The 13,712-nt window shown below is 40.6% G+C and overlaps 1 protein-coding gene across 1 annotated transcript in view; it reads left to right on the top strand.

The window, feature by feature from the left end:
* The window catches only part of LOC131681652 (transmembrane protein fend-like), a 209,279-nt gene extending 197,634 nt beyond the window's left edge, over nt 1-11,645 (top strand). Inside the window, exons 3-4 of the mRNA XM_058962579.1 lie at nt 2,441-2,740; nt 5,185-11,645. Of these exons, the coding sequence (XP_058818562.1) occupies nt 2,441-2,740; nt 5,185-5,592 (708 nt within the window). The 3' untranslated portion in view covers nt 5,593-11,645. The remainder of the gene's footprint in view (nt 1-2,440; nt 2,741-5,184) is intronic.
* Nucleotides 11,646-13,712: the final 2,067 nt, after the last annotated feature.

The raw sequence follows: 13,712 nt of genomic DNA on the forward strand, positions 1-13,712 counted from the left end.
GTTAGCTCTATTTGCTTCAAACCGCTTAAAATCCTTATGGAGAAGAATTGCTATTGTTATCACGCGCACACTTACCTTCTATGTGTCAACTGTATAAACTATGTATGCGCACACATAAGTTATATGTGCGTATTGTTATAGAATCGGGTTGTATGTGCCTTATAGTTATGAAATGTGAATGTAAGATTAATATGTCTTCTATATACACACATTAGGTTTATGTGCCTATGTGTAAAATCAATAGGCATAACTTTTACATTTTTTTTTTGAGTGTGACGTTGCCACCACTGGAGTGGCTTTGACCCGGAGACTTTCACTGACCTGGGAGATGGTGGATTATGAGTCAAACTAGACAGAATTTGAAATCAAAGCGATTGCTCGACATTGTACCTAGAACACCAGCTATTCTCGCTGTGGTGGATAAATCGAACGAGCATTGCTCTCCTTCACAACTAACAGGAAAATAAGAGCAAAGGAGGCAGGGCGGCAACATCACATGGGTAGCACTACTTGGTGTTGGATATTCATCACCAGAGGTCCCAACAAAGGGGCAAAACTCACGTCCCTAGCCAACAGTTAAGGGTTGCTGCAGGAGTAGCAACAACACCGGAAAAATTCATTTGATGTTGACCTAACCAGTTGAATTAGAACAAATCCGCCATACCTTGGTGCAGCTGTCGATAAGCACCACCAACAGTGAAGTGATTTGGTAAAATTGGGTCATTAAGCCATATGCTTTGATTTTTTTCGATGCAGCTGACGTTAAAGATACGTAATCGAACTTTTTTTTTCACTTTTTTGTACGCAAAATAGGAAATAAAAATAATTTTACAAAATTGAACCACCTTGATCCCTCTCCTTTTGCTGGGATAACTGTCAAAAATGCCAACCCATGTGGCTAAATTCACTGTCAAAGAAAATCGATAGTGTCAAACGAGGACGTGTTTACATTTTTTTTAGAAAATCAATTAAAAATCAGTTCTAAAAGATGAACAAATATATTTTGATATTTAGAAAGATGAGCTCTATGGGCTAATGAAACAAAAGTAGAATATTATTCTTCATTTAATGACCCAATTGCAGCAAAAAAAAAACTTTTTACACCATTTTGAGCGACGTAATGGGTTGCAAAATTTCAATTGTAGCATATAGTGAAATATTGCTTTCCTTAATTTGTAGTAAATTTGATTTGTTTTTCATTTTCATTGGTTTGCGAACGAAATCAGCAATGTTTGGTGAAATCCTCTTCATCACCTTGAAACTTGAAAATTGATGTAAAACTCGAGGGCCGGGAGATTACTCCCGAAAACCAGAGTCTCTGGATGAACTGCGGTGGGGTTGCAACCCTAGGTGTACCTGATTTTGCAGGGTGCGCAACGTTAGACGTTAATACGGTTTACAGAAGTACGTTTGGCATACACTGAGAAACAAAAATATGCATAGTTAGCATACATTCTATTCCCGACTCATTCCTTCTGCGTTTGGATAAATACTCGCCATCTCTATCATTTGTTTTCCATTTATCTATTAATGTCATTCCAATCTGTCCTGTCCATGGCCCTCCTCGTTAGAGAAGAATTTGAAGCGATTTTCTTCGAATTGAGAGCTTTTGTCAGGTGTTGTGCTCGATTAGAATGACGTTGACAGATAAATGGTAAACAAATCATAGAAATGGCGAGTGTTTATCAAGAAGAATACAGCGGCTTTACTAAAATTTAAAAAAATGAATTATTGGATAACTCTTGGAAATAAAGAGGGTTAAAGTTGATTCTTCTTCAATCCCTTTAATTTGACTCTGACGTTACCAATCCATCTTTTTTTTGGTTGGAAACTGGGTGAATCATCTTTTCGTGAATGTTTTAATACTAAAGCTAGCGGTTTTCAGAATCTATAAAACCTTCCAATATTATCCCCAACTCACCTCATTCTGATTGAACAATAAATCATACCCATTTCTCGAGTGAAAATCTTGTACTAACACCCACATGTAGCGAGTGAAATGGAAAACTTTTGCGATGTGACAGTATCCACAGTCGGTCAAAGCAAATATTCCCGGGTCGAAACTTTTTTTTCCGTATTGTTAAATAAAAATCCATGTGGCTCTCTCCCTGCTGCACCGAACAGACCCAGTCAGACATAAATCCTGAACGGAGCAATCTGTGGGAAGATCGCATTGATGAAGATAATAAATATCGCCTGCAATCGTGACCATCTCTCTCGGAGGTGTTCCTTCTGTTATCCGATTTGTGTACGTGCATCTTTTGGATGGCCCGCCGAAAAAAATAAAGTTTCAATGAAAACAACTTCATAAAATAAATCATACGACGGTGACAAATGGGTATCTGTAATTTATTTTGGGTGTTTCTTTTTTTTCGTGCATTTATATCGATCTTTGCGTATGCCTTCGTACTTATCTGCATTTTACATCTCATATTTGCAGTGCCAAGAAAAATGTGCAGCGCAGCCTTCCCCCACCGTGGAGAACGCCCACCATCTGTCTCTGGTGCTACTGGAGATGATCCGGAACGAGTCGCTGGTGACGGCGGACGTAGCCTGGGTTAGCGCGATCGACAGATTCAGTTCGTCAACGTACGGCCAGCCTCAGCAGCACCAGTGTCTGGTAACCTGGGAAGTCTCCGGCGGAGGTCTAATGGGCAATCTGCTAACCGAGTCGGCAAGCGCACAGCTATCGTTGTGGCCCGAAACGAACTACCGGGTGCAGGTGACCTGTCGGAATAAGGTGAGAATTGAATTGAGTTTTTTAGATGAATTTGAAGTCGTGAAATTGCAAAAAAAGTGTAATCACAGTTCACACTGCAAATTTTGCCGTGAATATCAGATCATCTTTGAATTGTCCAAATATCGATGCTAGTTTTTATGGGCCCATTAGGTTCTTTACTGAAACAGTTAACCTCACTTTTGTTGACAGTTCGCTTGTACTGTTTACATGGACTTAGAAAAATTTGTGGACGACTAGATTAACTCGAAGCAAATCGTAAAGAATTTTTCTAAGTCCATGTAAACAGTACAAACGAACTGTCAAAAATGAACACTCAGTTCATTTGTGACGTCAGCGTAAAGTATTCAATTATTGGCTCGAATCAAAACTCGTCGAAATGTCAATTGACAATAAGTTCATCCGGAGCGTTCATTTGTGTTTCCATTTTGCAAGCGATTCCAGTTTTATTTTCATTCCACCATTCCATGTTCGCTTTCTTCGCGCTTTTCGATTTTGCTACCACTTAGTCGGACTTAAAGTAGAGACAGCCTCTATGTTTGAGTAAGCCGGGCAAACCAGTGGATCGCAGGTTTTTTTGCCTCCGAAGGCCGGTTGGCGGCCACCTCACCCAGCTGCTCCTCAGCGGCTTTACGCCGCTTCATACCCTGGTACACATTAAACAGGACCGGAAGTTTTCTAAAACAATCTGCGAAATAAAAAATTTCTGGCAACGCTCCAGCTCACCGTTGGACTCGGCTGGATGTTGTTGGCTCGAATCAAAACTTGTCGAAAGTAAACAAAGTTCATTTCATGTCGTCAACCTGGCGCCCAGGTGGTGAAATCATTAGAATTCAACGGGGTGCTGGAGCGTTGCCAGAAAATTTTTCTTTCCAGATTAAATTTTACTAAACTTCCCAGTTAAGTTCAGCCGGAATGCTGGCTGGTTCTAAGTCGTATTCCGGCTCCGGTGACACAACCGATTCTAGTTAGAATGTTTAAGGGGTACCATTTCGATGCGGCTTAGCCACATAACCGAGGCCTAGAAACCGAAGCGGCGCAAAGCCGCTGAGGCTCCGCCGGGCGAGGTGGCCACCGACCCGCCGTCGGAAGCAAGCGAACCTGTGATCCACTCGTTTGCCCGGCTTACTCAAACATAGGGGCCATCCCTAGTTTAAGTCCGACTGAGCGGTAGCGAAGTCGGACAGCACGCGCAAAAGCGATGTGGCGTAGCCACATTGGGTGGTGGACACAAAATAAAATTGGCAACGCTAGCAAAATGTAAACACAAATGAACACTCCGGATGAAACTATCGTCAATTGACATTTCGACGAGTTTTGATTCGAGCCAATAATATGGGCCCGCTGGACTCTAACAATTTCGCCACATGGGCGCCAGTTTGATGCTACAGAATGAACTTTGTTTACATTCGACGAGTTTTGATTCGAGCAAACAACATCCAGCCAAAAAATAATATTTCGTAAGTTACGACCTTTCCAAAAGTTATTAATCCCACTGAGACGTCCAAAAAATTGTTTCAAAATCGTTCAACACGGGTCCAACGATGGACGTTCGTTGAACGGTTATTTGGACGTTGTCCAAATTGGTCCAACGAACGTCCTTCATTGGACGATTTTGAAACCAACCGTTCTTAGAGGGATGTTTCACGAAATGCGAATAACTTATGAAAAGGTCCTAATTTCACGGATTTTTCGTTTTTGTTGAAACAAATTTGTGTTGAATTGACGTTTAAAATCCTAATATATAAAAAATACATTTTTGTTTGTATGAAATTTATTATCAAATTTGCGCAATTCACGGTTCTCGAAACATTATTTTGAACGCTATGCTTGCAAAAACTCATACGCCCTTACAAATTTTGTTCTCGTATCAAAATTGTTTGATTACCAGTGAAACAATGAAGATCCATAAGCCGAACCCTACACTTCAAAGTTTCTTTTGAATCGGGGACGGTCGAGTTTTATGGCCTACTACTTAGTCCCTTAAAACCCTCACTCAAATATACGTCTTTAAAGTCAAAAGAAGCTACGGTTACGCTCATTTCAACGTCACTCTCCCGTCAAACTAATTCGACTGCCGTCGCAGTGAAGTCTGCCTTTTAAAACCAAATTTATTAGTTTTGACGGCATCGTCACCGATAAATAAACTTAATTATGGAAATTTATTACACCTGCTAAACCTCCATTCACTTTTTTTTTCTTACGCAGCTACACAAATCCAGCCTCATCCGCCGAAATAACAATTTCTTAACTTTTATTGCTTTATCACGACTGGAATTAACTATCAAATAAATTTAACTGCCGGCTCATTATTCAAATTGCTCCAATTCCGGCAAATTATCGTATTTCAACTGCTTCGCACATCGCGCTTCAGATTCATCTTGAGCTCCCGCTGTGCTTCTCATCACTTTTTACATCATTTTTTTTCTTTCTCACTCGACCGACAGCACACCGACGCCCTGATCCGTTCCACACCGATCGTGCTCAACACATCCGAAGCTAGTGTGGTTGGTGTGCGGCAACTGACTACTTCCATTACGCTGCCAAGTGTACCGCTGCCGGAACTCATCGAAGCCGGCGTCGATAGTGAGGATGCAGCTCTAGTGGAACTACAGGATCTGAACGCGAATCAGGAAACGGCCTCCGTTTACTCCGTTCGAGCTCAGCTCGCAGTTTGGCCAATCTCTCGCGAAAGCCAGCAGGAAGTGATTCTGCTCGGGGTGTTTGTAGCCCTGCTAACGTTCCTACTGATCCTGCTGACGGTTGTGATCTTCATCAAGCGGAAAGCTCCTTCCTGTTCCGAGAAGGAAGCGTTCGGCGAGGATGAAGGGTTGGCGGAGATTTTGCATGTTTGAGGTGCGGCGAGGAGGGTGGGCCCGTTCGGGATCGCAATCGGAGTCAGTAGGTTTTAAGATTTAAGCAAACGAACGGTAGGTTAGGGACGAAGCTGGTATTGACTGTTGCCAATTTGAACTGCTGAACCGAAGACTTACTCGGGCGAACAACCATCAACCATGTAGTTTAGTAACCGTTATTTAGGCTGTGAAACATTTGGCTAATATTTTACTTTTGGTTGAAATTTGGTAGTTTCAAAGATGTTTCCAAAAACCCCTGCCTAGGAGAATGGTTAACTTACACTGATAAAATCAAGTACCCATTAATGCGTAGAAAACTACTCATTTTCAATAAAAGTGGAATAACCCATTAAATGGGTAAAGCGTTTGTACCCATAAATGAGTAAAGACCTTGTACGCCAACCTGGGTATGTTTCACTCATTATTTTTCGCAGGCCTGGTACAACAAAATGCGTAAAAAATACCCATTCATGAAACTCGCGCCAGAATGAAAAATACTGTCAATAGAATTATTTCTGAATTTAAAAAAACCCCAAAATAACATTCATTTCACATTATTGTTTCCTTATAAAAGTATAGGAATCTAGATAGAAATCCTATTCTAAAACTACTTAACAAAATAAAACCGCCAACTGGATATATTTTTGATGGCTGGATCCTTTGGCTGCTCTAAAAATGCCGAACTGGCGCATATTTTCAACATCCTCAGTAGTCTAAACAAACGTTGTTTTCGGAGCATTGCCGAAATGTTCCGTTTCCGCCACGGACTCCGATGCAAGACGATAATTTGCAGGTTCCACTACGATCCTTAGTTTGCAGGTTAACTCGCTTGAAATAATGCTTAAGGATTTTTCACCCATTATCAAGATCAATATACCCATTAAAATTATCTCATCGAGTAGGGTAGACGAGCCCTTATTCATCTCATTAGTCAGTATGTCACACTATTTCGTTGATAACTGGACTTAGAATGACTGCATTACGCTTAAAAAGGTATCATCATCTTTGCTACGTTCCTAAGAAGCAGCGCAGTTAAAATTTTTACATGGAAAATGTGAAATGCTCGCGTTTGAGCGAAGCGAAAAGCCAAGTACAACGTACCCTTATTCATCCTATCATTTGAGCTAATGCGTTGAATAGAGATAGCAGATACTGCTCTAACTAATGCGTTTAAATTAGTGAGATGAATAGAGGAGCTAAGATGAATTAGGCAATCCACGAGACGTTTCTGATCAGCTGATTATTTCTTGTTTACTAATTCTGACGTTACTCCGAGGGGTGCGACGTCCGACAATATCGTTGATTCGATACAACATCAAACGAATCGGACTAACAAAGTTGTTTGTCGGACGAGTTTTTCTGTTCGCAGGAGAAGACTTGTTGACAAAGCCGTGTGGTGTCCGGCGGGCTGAAATCTTTTTGCACTATTTCAACCAAGAATAGAACCTCTGGGAACTGCTCCCATGTCGTAAGAGGCGACTAACAACATGCTAGGAGTTCCTAGGCCGAGGTTTTGTTCCGTACCGAAGACTTAATCTGGGCGGACCTTAAGGTTTTCCATATTACCCTCTTTCCAGTCTGTATTTAGTGAATCACTGACATATACCTTTTCTGATTCGCCTTTCTTGATTGTGTACCAACGTTTTAAGTTTCTTCTGGCGGTTGTATATTAGCCGTAAATGACGAAATCTAATTCTACACTAAGTAACAGAATATATTAATATACCGGCACTTCCACGCCAAGGTTTAACTTCCAAAGCTTTGGCTTAAAAACCGTTTTTAAAAAATGGAAACTTTCATGCAGGAAATTTATTGAATTGGCCTAAGATGGAGCTGTCGAATTTCACAAAAAGCTTTTTATGTTGCAAGTGATCTGTAGTTGTGTTAAATTAGGTATTTTTCTATTATATTTGGAACCGTCTACCGACAAATCTACATTTACGAATACCTCCAAAAGTGACTTCTTGAGGTCTCATGAAGGCCTGACACTAGCTTTATGATACTTTTGCTTTTCTAAACAGTAATAAAAATCTCAACATTCAAGAACTTCACTTTGTCAGAAAATGTAGGGCCATCGGAAGCTAAAACTTCGTAAAATCGCACTCCTGGTCCTTTTTTCAGTGCAGTACTCTACGTCACTCGTTCAAATTTGCACCGCTCTTATGGTAGTCGGTATTTGCTAGTATTACTGTTCTCCCATCCATTCTGGTAGTCAAACGGTGGGATAGCAAAATTCTTACAAGTTTCCTATCTCATGCCTCCACGCGATTCTAAGTCTATTGATGACATTTGGTCCTTAGACCGCAGAATGAGAGGGTGCGAACAGAATGAGAGGGTGCGAACAGATCTAGTCGAGAAAACATTGCCGTAAAAATGAATAGTTGATCGGAAATTAGCCCCAATACGACTAATCTGACTAGTATCTATGAACACGGCTCAATACGTATTGAAAATTCGCCGCGTCTGTTTTTATGAACCTAATTTAAAGCTCCGTTATTGCTAACAAGCCCGTGCATCAGATTAACAATCCTTTATATTTCCCTTCAGTGTTCGGTATTATCGCTCGTATACTTGTATTCCACAAACAATCCGATATGGAAAATAAGAAATACTTTCCTTGATTTATAACATCTCGCGCTATTTTTGCCAGTATAATATGCTGTCACTTGGTAGTTTTCAAGCCAATAAATATATCGTAGAGAAGAAGTAGCGAGTTCTGTCCAAATACTGTTGCAATAAATAGTGATCCGGCCCATTACGCAGATAAGATTAGCTTTTCCAGGCAATACTCCCACGATCGGCTGTGTGGAGTTCAAATTGTTTTTGTTTAGGGAACATAGTATACTCTCGGTAGCCGGCTGCCCAGAGTTTAAAAATAACCAAAAACTAAACAAGATCATCTCTTTTTCGAGTGATCGTGCACTCGAAGACTAACTAAACAACTACCTAATAAAATATGCTTTACAGGTCGCATCGTTTGCTTGGAGCGAATCCTAGACCTGATACCCTTCCAAACCACCAACTCCGCGACACCTATGGAAGAGTCTGATGAATCGTCGTCCTTCCGTTAAGTAGGTGGAGCATCAACACTTCCTGTCTACCTTATCCTTTATCCTTCCCCGTGAACGATGGAGATGGGGGCGGCCGGCAATGATGGCTATCATGCTGTTGAGGTTTTAATATGGGTCGGATTGGTATGAATTCCTACTTACCACTTCCTAAGCAACTCTTATTAGATAATCAGCAGTCAAACATGATGAAGTCAGTGTGCAATCCGCCAAAATCATCGTCACAACGCAACGCAACGCAACGCAACGCAGGAGAAGACTTGTTGACAGAACCCACCGCTGAATTGTCAAACAAACGTCTAATGGATTGCCTAATTAGGGAGCAGTAACCCTAGTTGTGAAATGGTTAAAAAGTACTCATTGTTAGAAACAAAAAATACCCATTTTTTGACAGCTCGAATAACTTCCGAAAATGGGCAATTTTAATACATAAAATGGGTAAAGTTTTTTTACCGTGTAGAGCGCTCGATCGTTAGAAGGTTGCCATATTCGTTTTAGGAAGAAAGGCGAGAACGCTTTATTGCTTGAGTAAGATTGTCATTACTATTTGGAAACAGAAAAGTCGAGAAAGAAATGAATCCACCTTATACTAAACTTGTGCTTGACTGCCAAACATAATTTTACAAGCGACAAATGTTTACACCTCGGAATATTTAGCTGCAATCGACAATTTATAATAACTATTCATCTGGCAACAATCCAAATAAGCCTCTCTAACCCGCTCGGACGTGCCTGGCAGGATTCCCCCCAGATAGCCGGCAGCGAAATAAAAACTCTGGCAGAATTTCTGGGGGTCTGGCTGGCAGAGCGCTGCCCAGCCGGCCGGCTCAAATGCAACAACCGTTTCTGGCAGAATTTTTCGCCTTACGGTTATTAACGGTTTTTTCTGCCGGATTTCTGCCAGACACGCACCGGCAGGACCGGTTTTTTACCGCTTCAGGTTTTGCTTGTATTTTTTCTTATTTTTTTTAAATTTTATGTAAATTTATAATAAAAACATGTCTGGAGACATGAAATTCATATTACTTACCTTGTTTGAAACCAAAATCTTTGTTTCTTCTTATTTTTTCATCTGCCAAAACTATCCTTCTTGGAAAAATATAAATATGGCGAAAATGAAACAACGATAAACAAAACAAAACCGGTGAGGCGAATCTGCCTGCCATAACTGGAAGGAGTATAGCTGAATTCTGGCAGCGCCATTTTGATAATTTTGACAGCTGCCGGAATCCTGACGGATTTTTGCTGGCTGCCCGTTTTTCTTCCAAGCGGGAAAGATTAAATTCAACCAAGCGAGAGGAAATAACTTAATTTTAACCAAAATAAAATATTTTGATATTTTCTATGGAACAATAAAATTTAACCGAGAGAGCGACCCATTTCAAATGCTGATATTTGAATAGTTATTTATAAATAACAGCTGCAAAAATCACGAGTTGGTAGAGGCGTGAACATTTGTCGATATTTTAATATTAGTTTTTTGCTTAGTACATTAAATATGACAGACATTAAGTCATAACTTCGAAAGGTAATCATGAAATAATCCAAACCAAACTTGATACGAAATGTTTTTGAAGTAGAATACTTCTAACGTTTCAATATGGGGTCCCGTTTCAAAAATTTCAGTTGAGAAATTTTCCCAGGTTTGAAATGCGAATATCTTCCGTTGTACTGGACGAAATCGTAATATTTTTGCACTATCTGATCGGAAATTTGTGCACGTATTTCGTATTAAATTTCGGAATTAATGCGACTACTATAAATAAACCAAAACAAGGATTTTTAGAAAATCCTTCGGAAACAGCGAGGAAAATATGCAATTTGCCAGCATATCCCACACAGAGCCGTCAAAAAGGAGCATGTAAGCGTTTCATTACATACGGGAATGTTATATATACAGGTCACGCGAGCTTGTTTTGTATCAGTGGGTGCTCGCTTACCACACGAGCAACATGCTCGTCCGGACGGTACAATGAGCGGTATCATGTTTGCGTTCCCTACCAAGCGTCATCGCAAGGTTCTTCGTGATAAAATCCAGGGAATCACCAAATCCGCCATTCGGCGTCTGGCTCGTCGTGGTGGTGTAAAATGCATTTCCGATTTAATCTACGAATGCTGATGGTGTGCAGGAAAATGTCATCCGAGATGCCGTGACCTATACTGAGCGGCAGGGACGCACATTGTATGGATTTGGAAGTTGAAAAGGTAGAACTCACTTGTATCATTATAAAAAAGGCCCTTTTCAGGGCCACCAAACTCATTTCAAAGAATAAGTTTTCATTTTCTGTTTCATGTACTGTTTCTCCCTGGAGAGCAATTTGGGTTAAACCCAAAATTATGATTTATTTCAGTACGCAAATTGCAAATATGGTCAGAAACAAACTGGAGTGAAGTGGAAAACATTTTTACTAGGCGCATTCAAAAAAGGTTTCAATTCTCAAACATTTTACCAATGTGCCGTATTACATTACTCTCTTTACCCTGAGTGTTCGATAATCTCCGTATTGGAAACACAATTTCAATTTTGTTCTTTATCAAAAATATGTGGTCAACCAACGAAGGGGTGGAGCTTCGAAGAACACATATTGAGGACAACACAAAAAAGGACGAGCTTACATTGTGCTGTAGTCAGGTATAAAAACTCAGCATGCTGTTGCTCACGCTCAGTTCGTTTCCAGCATCAGCATGCAGCAGTTCGTTTGCAGCATCTCCCGCAAAATTCAAACTGCCGTCCGTTTGCTGCTGTCAGAAGAGTTGGTCAAGCACGCCGTCTCAGATGGCACCAAAACTGTTACCATATACACCAGCTCCAAGTAAATTTCGAACACTGCCCAAACAAAAGGCCCTTTTCAGGGCCATCAATTTATCGACAAAGAATGAAATTGAAGTTTTGTTATTACAAGCATCATAAAGTGGCTTGTCAAGAGCGTTGGATGGTAAGTGAGCCACTTGTGAACAATACCGAATACCGTCGCTTTCACGTAGAATGGCATAAAATCAAAAGTTATTTGTGATTTATAAACAGTTTAGTGTAATGATTCAATTGACAAAAATCGAACGTTTTCTAACGTTTCGATATAAGTGCTCAGTTTCAAAATTTTCGGCCAGAATGCTGCCTGTTTTTTCAAACGTGAAAGTCTGCTGTTGTATTGAATGAAAACCTTCGATTTTTGCGCTGATTGGAAATAGTTGTGACTAAATCTGTAGAATGTACAATTACTGAAAATAACGGATTTTGTGAAAGCTGTGGTTGGTCCGTACAATTCGATTCCAAGCGAGCCAGACTAGTTTTCGTTGGAAGATCCACCTCTGACAATAGAAGTAAACTTTTATTTTGAATTCAACTACAACTTCTTGAAAACAGCACAGCTAAAAAACTTTTGGGAAAAACGCGCAAGCCTAAATTTTCCACTATAATGGAAACTGCCTGTGCCCCCACCGCACAGCATCATCAAGATTGATAGTAATTCAAGCCGGGAGGAAAAAGGTTGTAAGGCAATGGAAAACGAAAATTTCATTTATATCTTACTGGAATATAATTGGCTGGTCCTGAAAAGAACTTGTTGGTTTCTGGTTTATTTTGGGTCACAATTTAGGCCTGCTCGATTGCTGATAGCTGTGAATTTCTCGCAGGGCGACTGTTTCTGTTCAGTAGTGATGAGGCTTCCTAACGCCAACCGTGACTGGGGCACTTTTACACGGCCTTCGTTGCTTACTGCTTGCGGGGAGGCTTTCCTCCGGTGGACTTACGAGCGGTCTGTTTTTTTTTTTCAATCAATGTGAATTTATTTACTTATTTTTTGGTTAACAATTAATTTTACATTTTAAGTGATACCGCCTTTGGCTTTTCATTCTTCGGTTCTTTCTGCGTTTTGTTATTTCTAACATGTTTGTATTGGTGTATCTTACGATTTTTCAAACGGTTTAAACATTATTTTGTTTCGTTTTTAATTACTATTATTATTATCCTAACTTATCAACTATCCGAAATAAAAAACAAAACTAAAAAGATATTTACACTATTTACAATATGTACAGGGGCTAAAGATATATGCTTCTTATGGTTTGCCATTCTGAGGCTAAGGCCCTGGCTTGATGTCGTGTGGCGTAATTGTCGAGCCTGTTTGTTATTGGGTCGAGATGTGCTAGTCTGTGGACCTCGGTTATCCTTGTTCTCATTGGAAGGTTTAAAATCATCCTAAGGAACTTATTTTGGATCACCTGCAGCTTCTTGAGGCGAGTTTGTGCACAGCCCTTCCATATAGGCGAGCCGTATTCTAGCATGGGTAACACTACCTGTTTGTAGATGGCAAGTTTATTAGTAGTGGAGATCTTTGATCGGCGGTTGATGATCGGGTAGAGTTTTTTCAGCATTAATGTGCTTTTGAGGATGCGGTCATCTACGTGCTGCCGGAATAAGAGCTTGCTGTCCATTATTAGTCCAAGATATCGAGCATCATTGGTCCATTCCACTTCATTGTTCATTATTCTGATCTTCGTTTTTGGTCTAAGACGGTCAGAATAACGATGTGGGAAGACGATGACTTGCGTTTTACTAGCGTTAACACGTATTTTCCACGTACTAAGGTAGGTTACGTACGCATTGAGACCAGCTTGAAGCTTTTTGACGAGTGAACGGATCACCCGCCCGCTATAGGAGATAGCAGAGTCGTCTGCGAACAGTGATAGGGTACCTTCGAACGGTAGTGGTGGAATATCGGAGGTGTACAGGTTGTAGAGGATCGGGCCCAATATGCTACCCTGCGGCACCCCGGCGGGAATCAACTAGGGACTCGAAAGTGCTCCAGGAATGCTAACCTGAGATGTCCTATCGTCAAGGTAGTTGGTGATTATCTTCACTAGATAGACCGGGAAGTTTTGTTGCATTATTTTGTGTGTCAAACCGTCATGCCAAACACTATCAAACGCTTTTTCTATGTCGATGAGAGCCATCACTGTAGTTTTGGACATGTCCTTGGATCGTTTGATTTGATTGGTAACTCTTTGGAGCTGATGGATCGTCGAGTGGCCCCGTCTGAAACCAAACTGCTC

The sequence above is a fragment of the Topomyia yanbarensis genome, chromosome 1, assembly GCF_030247195.1.
Source record: "Topomyia yanbarensis strain Yona2022 chromosome 1, ASM3024719v1, whole genome shotgun sequence".
Classification (NCBI taxonomy): Eukaryota; Metazoa; Arthropoda; class Insecta; order Diptera; family Culicidae; genus Topomyia; species Topomyia yanbarensis.